This window comes from Parasteatoda tepidariorum, chromosome 1, assembly GCF_043381705.1.
Source record: "Parasteatoda tepidariorum isolate YZ-2023 chromosome 1, CAS_Ptep_4.0, whole genome shotgun sequence".
Classification (NCBI taxonomy): Eukaryota; Metazoa; Arthropoda; class Arachnida; order Araneae; family Theridiidae; genus Parasteatoda; species Parasteatoda tepidariorum.
Window position 1 is genome coordinate 67,497,339 of NC_092204.1, and position 11,968 is coordinate 67,509,306.

The following is an 11,968-nucleotide window of genomic DNA, read 5'->3' on the forward strand; positions in this document are numbered from 1 at the left end:
TATTTTAAATGACTTGCAACAAAAAACAACAGCAAACAACAGCTATTTTAGGTACGGTTTTTCTTATCTTTAAAAAAATACAAAGAATTTTCTTTTTTTTAAAATTCAGAGCTATGGGTTTTATTTTGCGCCATGAAAAAAAACCCTATCGCAGAACAAACTTCAAATGTAATGGATCAAAAAGTTGAACAGACGGTCGGTGCTAGATGTTGATCACCAGAATTATGTGTGATAACAAACTTATTGAGTTAAAAATAACAATGTATCAGGGTAAATAATTTCGACAAATTGGGCAATGTGGAAACACTACAGCGATTTCATTTTAATAAAAATAAAATGGATTATTAAACACCTTATTCTATAAGAAATCAAGAAAAGATTTTGAAAAATGAAAGTATGCTTTATCTTTTGTTATTATTTTTTTAATGTAAATCTTAACGTAGCTAAACGGTTGCGAACCAGGGGTACCTTTGATTTGCTGGCGACGCAGTGTGTTATTGTATATGTATTCGTTTCGAATTAACCAAAACAATTTACGTTTTTAGAAATTTGTGGAACACTGTTTTATTCTTAATTTAAAAAATCGTTTAATACGATATTTCTCATAGTTACAAAATTGCTTTGCTTGGGTTAAAAATATTCCAATTTTAGTATTAAAAATATAGAATTTATTATTATTATTATTTCCTTCGGTATTGAAGTTCAGGGGAGTGCTTGTTGTCACAAATAAATAGGCACAAAGTTAAGAAGGAAGTTTTTAAATTGTTTCTGAAATTAAAGTTATAATTAACAAGTTTCAGTATGATACTGTTTATAGTACAAAATTTGAACCATATCAGTACTCGAAATTTTTCTTTGAAATTAAAATTCGACATCAATTTTTATATAATTATTGTAATCAGATAATGAAGTTGTCCAAGCGTTCCTAGGAAACTATAAAACTGTTAACAAGTTTTTGAAAAAATTTTCGAAAACTCTCTGCTTTACTTTCAAAACTTAATATTATAGGAACTGAAATTTTCTAACAAAAATAATTTGTCTTAAGAGAACCAGGAGATTAATCTGCATTAATAGAATAAAAAAACTTTGGAGACTTTTAATTCAATAATTTTTAATTCTGATGGAAGAGTCTGTTAATCATAAAAGAATAAATGTGATCGCAAAGGCAATCGTGAGTGTTTGTGTGCGAAGCGAGCTCTTCCTTATGCAAATTCATATGTCTATTTATCAATATTACGATACATCTACTTTCTACTTGAAAGATCTGTCTATCTGCTTCTTTGTATCTGGATAACAATATTTTTAGAATTAAAAAGGAATAAAAATTCTTCCAATTCATTAACTTAGAAATAAAATTGAAAGCCTTTTTTTATGTATAAAATAAAAACAATATCCTCTTTCATCTTCCCATTTTTAACAGTTGCAGTAGTAGTTAATACTAGCTATTAAATTAAATTAAAAAGGTAAACCTGAAAATCGCGTAATTTTTTTATATTATTTTCTATGCCTTGGTGTGTGCAGCAATTTTTGTGGTACTTTTCCTTTACTTTGGTATAAATTATTTAAGGCCACTCGATATGCCTTGAAGATTTATCTGGGTTTTAGAACGCACAAATAATTTAAATATTTTAAAAGTTATTGAACTTTTTAAAAATTGCCTGTTTGGTAACCTAGAGAAAAATTATCAAAATCACTGCCTTGTTCTCAACTTTTGCTAATTTTTATGAGCCCAAGTAATGCTGCAGTGGAGTAATTTTTTGTATATAAAAAAACTAGATTCAAAAGCTTTTCCTTCGCAAAACTATGACTCTTTTCAATATTGACGTTTTGCGCCATTTTCAGATAAAACAAAGACAGCGCTAGCCTTAGATAGGTAAAATTCTCCCTAAAAATCCAACGTAACTGCTGTAAACTCACAGCAATGTATCAGGGTAAAACTGTTGTAAACTCACAGCAGTTATGAAAATAACGTATTATTGGCAAAAAGAATCACTTTAAAAGACGACGGAGCCTTCGGAAAATAGTCTTAATCATGGAAACGTTTATTAATTATTTCTTTATTATAATGTTGAATGGAAGTTGCAACCTCATGACATTAAACTGAAAAAAAAAAATCTCTTGAATAGGTGCGGTACGGTACTTTTATTCAAGTCACACTAGAACTGAACAATGGGCTGCTGGTAACGGTCTGGTAAACATAGCAGAGGAGGATCCAACGGCAACACACGTACGTCACATCTCATTTTACTGGGAGGAGACATTCACACACCATCCATCCTCAGATCGTAATTTTGTCCTGAACCAGAGCACGAACAAGCTCCAATCCAATAATCCCACAGGTATTGATTTATTATGGGAACTAGTAAGACTTCGTGACAGCAATAGATTTAGTGCGCACCATTCACCATTTTGCTTACGGGGAATCATCGGCAGGCGGTGATCGAACTCATGACCCCTTGGACATAGGCCCAACGCGCTACCGACCCCGGTTTTCTAGAACAGAGTGAAAATGTAGAATGAAAAAACACAAATTTGAGTCCAGTAAGTAATTCAAAAATGCGCGTAAGGTCAAATTTAGTAAACACCAGGGACTAATATAGGGGTCTTTTTATGTATGGTAAACGAAACAATGATTAAACGATCGCGATTTAAACGATGATAAAATCAGCCAATAAAACTTGCAAATTTCTTTTCAGCGAGTTTCAATGCAGCCGTAACTACACTAATACGCACTGTCTTGGCTGACCGCCCTNAAATGCCTCTATTTATTAAAAAAGCGGTCAGCCAAGCAACAGCCACACTAATATCAACTGTGATTACCAAACTGTAACTGAGTAGTGTAGTAGTTCCTTTTTTGCCGGCCTTAAGTTTCTTAGAATTCGTTTGAATTTGTGTTCTCTTGGTTAGAATTTGTGTTCGTTTGGTTAGAATTTGTGTTTAAATTTAACTTAACTTAATTTTATGAAATGGCTCGAGAACGAGCTTTATCAACAAGAACTCTAGTAAGTTTGATACAAGGGCTAGAGGGTGAGACAACTACGGTCGACTTTCGTGATGAGACATCTGTAAAAGGAAAAATTCAATCGGTTGACGGGTATGCTTTTGTTCTTTATCAAATATATTTATATATATGCCTTTGCAAAAGAATTCTGAAGTAGTGAAGTATTTTTCCTTTTTTTTTTCACCTGTGTTGATATTAAATAGTTCTAACAAAGTGTAATAAGTGAATTTTTTTAAGTAATTTCTATTCTATTCTAAACCCATTCTTATATATTTTAATAAGTCTTTTATTTTATTAAGACTTTTATTTTCTTGTTTTAATTTTAAAGGGGTGTGTTTAGTTATGTTTCGTGTACTGATTTGTTGAAACAGAGAGTTTTTAATTGTGTAATAAACCAAATTTTGAATTCGAAAGTAATTTTTGTTTCCGCCGCTAGAGTGCAGATTTCTGTTTAATTTAGGCTTAATCGTTAACTATAATTATTAAATTTGGCATAAACGTGTAATAGTAAAATACAGTGGGAATTTTTGTGGGAAGAACGTCATGTTAACTACAATAGCCAAGACACCTAACGAATTTTAAACTTGCAAATTTTGAAAAAAAAAAATGTCATGGTTTGTTTGTAGGGTTGTCTGGGGTCTGTGTAGGTTTTTCTGAGAAGTACCTATTTTGTGAAAATTAGACATAATTTGTGAAAATTAAAAAAATTAACCAAAAAATAAGGTAAAAATATGGATTTATCGTTTTTTACGAGACACAAAAAGAAAAAAGTATTTTGGGAAACTACTGTTTTTCCTAAAGTTGAATTTCTGAAGGTACGGCTAAACGGTAGTAAATTTGGCTTGGACAGACCCCTGTTTATATAGGAATGGATATATACCTACACCTATGAGTAACATTAATTCGAGTTGATCTCCTTCAGTGATATTTCTTTCCGGCAAGGCTGGCACCGGGGAGTTGCCTGGATTTTCTGATTCTGCCGCAGATCATGAAGCAAATCTTCCCATATAGTTATTGCTCTTAGCTTTTCTAACTGTAAAAAATTATTACACTAAAAGCGAAGTATTTCTTTTACTGTTATCACCTAAGCACTAAATAATTCTTAATCTTCCAAAATTTATCTGAAAAAATAAGTAAGGATTTGCTGAAAGCTTTCTGTGAATTAAAGTTCATTCTCCCTGAATATAGTTCCGATTGTTATGGAGAAAATGGTTAAACCTAATTGAGTTATTTGTGGGGAACTATTTTTCAACAAGATCTTTATCTTATGCAATTGTGATCAGAGTGCAAAAACTGAATTCAGCAAGAATGACCCTCGTACAGTTTTTTTTTTGTTGCCAATTTTACATGTGCCTAAATGTAAAGCCCTATTTCAACAAGTGAGACCAAAATAAAATTGCAATTATTTTTGCGATTTGTATTTACGCTTTTTAAAGTCCTATGTAGCGATTGGTATTCTCGCGATTCGTCCCATGTCGTCCAAATCCCATGTCGTGATTCGTTTATGCTGTTGTAATATCAAACATAAATTTTCGTTTTTATACGCGATTTCAAAATTATTAATTGTGATTCGTATTTACACCATCTAAAAGTAATGCAGCATGATCTGTATTTTCACATTTTTTAAATCCAATGCCGAGATTCATGTTCACATGATTGTGAAATCCAATATTGTGATTCATATTCACGCGATTTTAGAGTCCAGATTGTCATTTGTATTATTATGAATTTCATTTGTCATTTGTATTATGATCGTCATTTGTAAATTTATGAATTTCAATGCTAACACCAATTCAGATAGGAATACAGTTTTTGTTTGTTGGAATATTTTTTATGATATTAGTAAGTATCCTTTTTTTCAATTAACTTTAAAAATTATACGAAGATATGTATTTCTTTGATTAAAAAGGTCAATTTATTTTGTTTTTGAAATGTAACAGGAGTAACCAAAAAGTTGTAAAAGTTTATTTTAAATTAGAAATGTTTTTTGAAATCAAAAATATCCTTATAGACGTGCTGATTACCTGTAATCCTACAATGACCGATGGTTTGAAACTATTTTTGTTGTTGATATTTTAAGTTATGTTTTTTGCTGTTTTATTTTTAGGTATATGAACATCGAGATGACTGATGTCACATATACCGCACCGTCTGGTCTATCTCAAAACTTCAGCCGTTACTGTTGTCAAGGAAAATTCATTCGGTTTGTTTATTTTACTAAAAATCTATATTGAAATATTTTTAGTTTTGTTCCTTCCTATAACGTAAACTTCTCTATTCTTTAATGTAATACTTTCTTTTGTAGCAGATCTTTTGTAGATAAAATTTATGTTCTCATAAATATTTATACTGCTATAAAATAACTGAAATGAAAGAAAATATTAACTTGTTTTACTGCCATTTTTAATTTTTTTAAAAAATATATTGATTCAAATTTTATAACATCATAAAAGAGCATGTTTCTGTCGCAAGAAAAAGTTGTGAATTTCTTGTTCTTAGAGGCTAGATTTAAATTGTTTACCTATATTCTTAGAAATTTTAAAAGATGTTTAGCCTAACTTGTTATTAACAAGACTAACAACAAGTTAATTTGGGGGAAAGGCTTTGTAATGAAAAAATTATTGATAAGAACTTACAGCCTTTTTTAAAGTATCAAAATGTGAACATTTCGATTAAATAAGTAAAAAAAAAAGAACATATAGTTTCAAAATTCTAAAAATAGTAACCACATTAATCTGATATTGTTATTAACAAATTTTGTTTTCTGAATAATTGCAAAAGTTAACTTTTTAGATAAATGTAAATTTAAGTTAGTTTATTTATGTGAAATCATGCACATTAATTATTTTTTTTATCCACTAAAGTATCTAATGCTTTATGTTTTATAATGAAATCGCTAAAAACAATTCAACAATAATTTGGTTATAATTTTAGCATATAAACAAATTTTCTTCTTAATTTTATTCTCTCAAGAGAAGAAAAAAACAATGTTACTGGCAAGTGATCCATCTAGAAAAAAAATACCGAAATAGCATAATGAATACTGAAGTTGCTATATTTAAAGATATAGATGAGTTTTCATGAAAGCTTATATTGAGCTGCTGTTCTAATGCCAGATGTGGCTGGTTGATCTGAATTCTGCTCTCGCTTTGAACTGACTACAGTGCTAATAAGAAATATCCCCAGTGGTAGACGAATTATGGGTTAAAATGGAAGATTTTCATGGTTTTCCTCCCCATGTTAACACAATTGTGCGTTAGTTCCATCAAAATTTCCTCCATGAAGGCTAGTTTGTTCCAATACTTGATCCTAGATTTTCTGGATTGGGTTCAAAATTACAAGGCCACGTAATTGAACATTGAAAGTCCTAAAATCAGAATTTGGTCTGCTGTTCAATTCTGGTTGTAAAATAAAAATAAACCATTCTGCTTTCAATGAGCAGTTTTGTGGGAAACACAGTTATTTTTTAAATAGTTAGGCTCAATAAAAAATGTCTGTTATGATAATAAGCAGATTTTCTGTTTAAATTATAGAACAGATATTAATACACTCTTTTATATTTCAAATGTGTTCAAAACTATTATGCTTTTCTTATTTTTGTTAATGAAATCGTGTAGAGCTTAGTAAAATATACTGCCTTTTGAGTGAAGCCTAATTGTAATAGCCATGAACATTAAGTTTTTAATTTTGTAATTTTAGAATTTTTTTTTTGTTTATTTATACTTTTAAATAAATTAAAAATAAATTTATTTTAGAGTATTTTTATTTTCAGAACAATATTAATATATATTTTTTTCAATATACAATATAATTTTAGAACTATTCCAAATTTACCGCTCTGTGTGGCGAAATTGAAGTATCAGATCATGCTTAGAATGCATTGCTGTAAGAAGCAATTTAACAAAATTGAATACTGTGTGGTTTTGACAGTGTTTTCATTACAGAAAAAAAATGAGAGAGAATTTCTCACCCTTTCTCAAAAACAGGGTGAGATCTCAAAAAGTTAAGTGAGATTTCTAAAAATTAAAAAAACGCGAATAGACTTGAAAAAAAAATATTTCTTAAATTATAATACATTTTTAACATTTTCCAATTTTTAAAGCATTGAATATTTTTGCTGCATCATCATATGGAAAACGTTCTATATCTACTTTTTTATCAGGTTTTCTTATTAGGTTGCTCAAATGTTTATCAGTCATTTGTATACGATATTTTGTCTTAATTCGGTTTTGAGTGCTAACAGGGCCGGCCCTAGACATTTTGGCGTTCCGGGCAAAACCTTAATTTTGCCCCCCCCCCCGTTTTTTTTAAAAGTAAATCTCATGCGATCATATCAGAAAGTCAAGAAAACATTGAAAAAAAAACTAAAAAAAAAAAAAANGATCTAGGAAGAAAAGTGAAACGGATTTTTTTCTAAATGGCGTAATTCGAAGCTTTTTCCAAAATGCAAGAAATTCGCGAATTTTGAAATTGATTTATAGAATGTGCGAATTTCTCGCGGTAATAATTTTTTAATGCGAGAAAAGAAAAAAATACGCGAGATTCTCGCGTTCTCGCGCTGTAGTGAAAACACTGTTTTGAGGAATGGTCCTCCAGACTGAAAGTCTTGGGCAGTCTGCTGCTATGGTAATAAGTAGGAGCACATTTTTGATGGTGGTGCACTGAAAGAACAAAGGTGTCGATTGATTTTACTCATGCAGACTTATGCCAAGATTGAGGCAAAACTATTACTCCCACACCCTTATTCGAAGCGACTTTTCCTCGTAACCATAGTACCTGTCACGACTTGAGACTGATATCTGGAGGAGTTCTGCAAGTCTCAATATACTTATACTTCATATTTACTTTGTGGTTCCACTGCCTATAAAATGCTCAAAAAAGTTCATGGAAATTAATAATTTGGTTTTAGATTTTAGTTTTTTTTGTAATTGAAGAAACCCCCATTTGATATACAATTGTTTTTATTGAATTCACTGTAAGATATTTTCTAAAAATGGATGTAAAATTTTAAAATGCATTAAACATTGTATTTGTATAATAATATTCTTCTGCTATTTTGAGAAAAAGTTTTGACTTTCGAACCAAAAATCCTGCTGCGAGCAGTTTTTTAATTTTTGAAAATATTTCCTATCCCTTCATTCTCATTTATTTTTAAATTAATTTTTTTGTCAGAAACTGTGATTTATCGATATATTTTTTTCATAGATATAAGTCATTATTTTAATGTCTGTCTTAAAAAAGGGTATGAAATAATTATAGAATTTACATAAAGAATGGAGATTAAAAAAATTAAATAGATGGCCTAAAGAGCTAGTAAAGTGAATTTAAATTAAAAAAAATTACAAAACAGAGTGTATTTTCCATAATTATGAGAGAATATTCTATTCTGTGACAAAAACACTGGTCAAAACATGAACCAAAGTCCTAAAATGAAACAGTGTGCCATCCTTTTACATCAATTGCTGAGGGACCATTGATAATTATTTCACGGTGGTCCAAGTGACATGTTAGTGGTTCCGACCCTGACCATTTATTTTGAGCCTTGGTGTATATAATTTAATTTTGTTAATCTTCGAAAAAAAAATGTTTATAAAATTTTTGTATTTTAAATTCTATTTTCTTATGTTATTTTTTAGATTTGTACACATTCCTGAGGAAATTGATCCAATTAAGACCATAAAAAATAAGCTAGAAGATTTATCCAGAAGACCTGCTAGAGGTCGTGGCGGTAGAGGGGGTAGACGAGGAGGAGGACGTGGAGGTGGAAGACGAGGTGGTGGTGGTGGAGGAGGCGGCTTTCGTAGAGGTGGAGGTGGCAGCAGTGGTGGATATCGCAGTGGTGGAGGCGGCGGCTATGGAGGAGGTGGAAGTTACGGAGGAGGCGGCGGCTATGGAGGAGGAAGCAGTAGCTATCGAAGTTCTGGTGGCTATGGCAGCAGCAGATATTAAATTTCAGCTTTGTCATGTATATGCTTGTATAAACTCATATTCATTTTTTTAATTGCTGTATTTTTCATGTTTAATAATAAACCTAAGTTGATAAATGTTGAATGTTGCTTGTTATTCTGTGATTTTGAATCTTTTCTTCTGCTAAAAAGGAGAGGTTGTATAATTTGAATTTCCTACTAAGATTTTTTTTATTACTGATTTGCTCTAATCTTTAGTTTTTTGTCCCAATATTTGCATTTTTTCTCATAAAAGCTAGTTTCTTTTTCAGAGTACATAAAATGATTGTTTTGACCTTTTAACCTTAAGTAGTTTAGTTATTTCGGAAATCTGGCGGTTGAGTAGTAGTGCTTTGTGCTCCTGTGTCACAGGTCTGGGGTTCTATTCTAGGACTAGGCAAGGTTGACTCACCCTTTCATTTCTTCAGTAGGTCGATAAGCTTAGTACCAAGCCTGCTTGTGGACTTAACATTGGGGATTCTGTGTTCGACTGACCGCTCAAGAGGAATATCTTCAAGAGCCCAAGGCAAAGAAAATTAGGATGGGCATAGTCAGACTTGGCCCTCCATGGGCTGTTGCGCCACTGACTGAGTTTAGTTAGTGGTTGTTATTGCTGTCCATGCAGAATTATGTGAGCTAGTCAGGCATTTTTCAGAACTTAAATTTTAAAATTACTGGTCTGTAAGTATTTTTTTACAACATTCTTTTCATGAAGCATAAAATTTTGGTAATAACCTCTCACTTAAATCTACATTTATGAATTAGTATATTTTCTACGTGGGAAATAAAGTATATGTAATATTTTCTTCTTTAAAGTTTATTCACTATATTTTCTACTTAAGCTGCTACCCTGAAGTTGCCAAGAATTGGCGATTATTCTGCCGCAGTTCACGATGCAAAAATCTTTCTTTTTCTCTTATGGTAGACAAATTTTTCTCAACTAGGTTTAATAAAATTTTTGCTTTAAAAAATATTTGAATGAATAAAAATTATGATTATGAACTATTATAAGTTATCAGTGAATAAAAATATGAATATTGGCTCATTTACCATTTCTCCCCATTTGTTTATGTTTGTATTTATGTATATTTTATTTTTAAATTCTGTTATACTGATTAAATAAATTTATTAATACTTTGTTAGTCTTTGATTCTATGTTACAATATTTTTTTCTCCCTATCGCTGCTTATTTTAGAATTTTGTATAATTCAATTTTTGGTAAATTCAAACTTTCTATTTATTTTTTTTACTTCTGAGTTAGAATGAATGAGTAGTCTACTGTGTATCTTTCTTTTAGCGTTTTTTCCCATTCATATGTAGGTAAACCTTCATTCCTTTGTATGAAATGTGATTTTATTAGTTTTCATATTTTATAGCGATTTTAAACTTCATATGCATTTAAAAAAAATTTCTGAATAAGTTCTCTCTTATTTTGATAACTTTCAATGTAATTCATCTAAATTTTTATATGAAAATAAGTTTTATTCTTAACATGTAAATTTTGTGCAATTTCATAGCTACTTTTTATTTCTGGAAATGTGAATTATTTAATTTTTGCTTGACATAAGAAGAAAATGAGCTTGCAATAAGTGTTTTCTCAAATTTTGTATATCACCCACATTTTAATTAAATGAAATTATGAAAACAAATTTAACTGCTATTGTAAAAAGGACAAAATAGTTACATAGCTCTATGATGGCTTCGTTAGTGTTTAACTTTTGCTCCTGTTGCTGAAATTTTTCTTTTGCACTAATTCCACACATTTCTTTAAGATGTAGTTGTAGCAGCTCAACAAAGAAAATCCAAGCCATAATCCACTATAGCCACCAAGCAAACTGAAAACTTCTATAGACTGGAAAAGTAAAGATAAATATCTTTTTATACGTATTAAATTTAGAAAGATAAAATTTAATTGGATATTTCACTCCCGATTTAAAGCATAGGAAATTTTCAAATTGATTGTTATAATATAATTTTAAAAATTTTTCAACTGAAGACTTTTTCTATTATAGGAAGACATAAGCATAATCTCTGTCAACCCTTTGGTGCAGATGGGTTACCAGTGTCCCTTTTTATATAAATATTTTTTCTGATGCCCTGATTACAAGCAAAAATATACAGTGAAACCTCTTTCTGTTGAACAGTAAAATGGTTGTTGATGGAGTTAGATCATGCTTAGAGGTTACCTCCATCGACTTCAAAATCGTTAGCGAAGGTACATTATTTTTTCGCAAACTATTTTAATTTTAGTCTGTGTCATTTTCTTGGTGCGGAAATGCCACTTTATTTGGTGACGGAATGAATAATATTTAGCATCTATTAAAATTATCCCAACAGATATAATTAAATTTAAAAACAAATTTACCAATAATGCATGATAAATCTATTTTAAATAAATAACGTTTATGTTTTAAGTTTGTATTTAATTTTATATCTTAAAAATTAGTTAGCTTTAAAAGGTGAGAAGAAGTTTGTTTATTTGATATGCTTGTTTTTTCTAAAATAATTTTTTTTTCTAATTTAACTTTCAACTCTAAAAGTAAATCATTGATATTATCTTCTTTAGTGCACTCTGAGTGCAACATGAAGTTGTATCTTCTAAAAGAGCTCTCTAAATTAGAGCCTCACAAATATTTTGATTACATTATAATCTACTTATTTGTTATGATATTTTAATTTTTAAATTTAATTTTTTTTAAAATTATGATTTTTAAATTTTTTGTTATGATATTTTTTTCATGTTTCTTTATTTTACCTTTTCCGCATTGGGTGCAGATGCTTTCCAGTCGCTGGGAGAGGTTTTAATGGCCTCACATAAAGGTTATTTTCAACACCAAGTCTATGGAAAAAATTCCGTGCCTCCCAAAAGTGAGGTGGTCTTTCTTTGAGGTTTCACTGTTTTTCGATATTTTTCAATTATGGTCTACTAGTTACTAAAAAAGATCTGTTAGATTATTGGAATTATACTTGTACTAAAATATAAAATCCGGAAAAAGTAGTTATTTTTTTCCATTTATATTCT

At 30.1% G+C, this 11,968-nt stretch overlaps 1 protein-coding gene across 1 annotated transcript; it reads left to right on the forward strand.

Annotated features, from left to right (window-relative positions):
* Nucleotides 1-2,802: 2,802 nt before the first annotated feature.
* LOC107449423 (U7 snRNA-associated Sm-like protein LSm10) lies at nt 2,803-9,052 on the forward strand. Its single transcript, XM_016064942.3, has 3 exons — nt 2,803-3,094; nt 5,109-5,204; nt 8,638-9,052. Exons 1-3 carry the CDS (start codon nt 2,967-2,969, stop codon nt 8,948-8,950), a joined length of 537 nt encoding a protein of 178 aa, XP_015920428.2. The 5' UTR covers nt 2,803-2,966; the 3' UTR covers nt 8,951-9,052.
* Nucleotides 9,053-11,968: the final 2,916 nt, after the last annotated feature.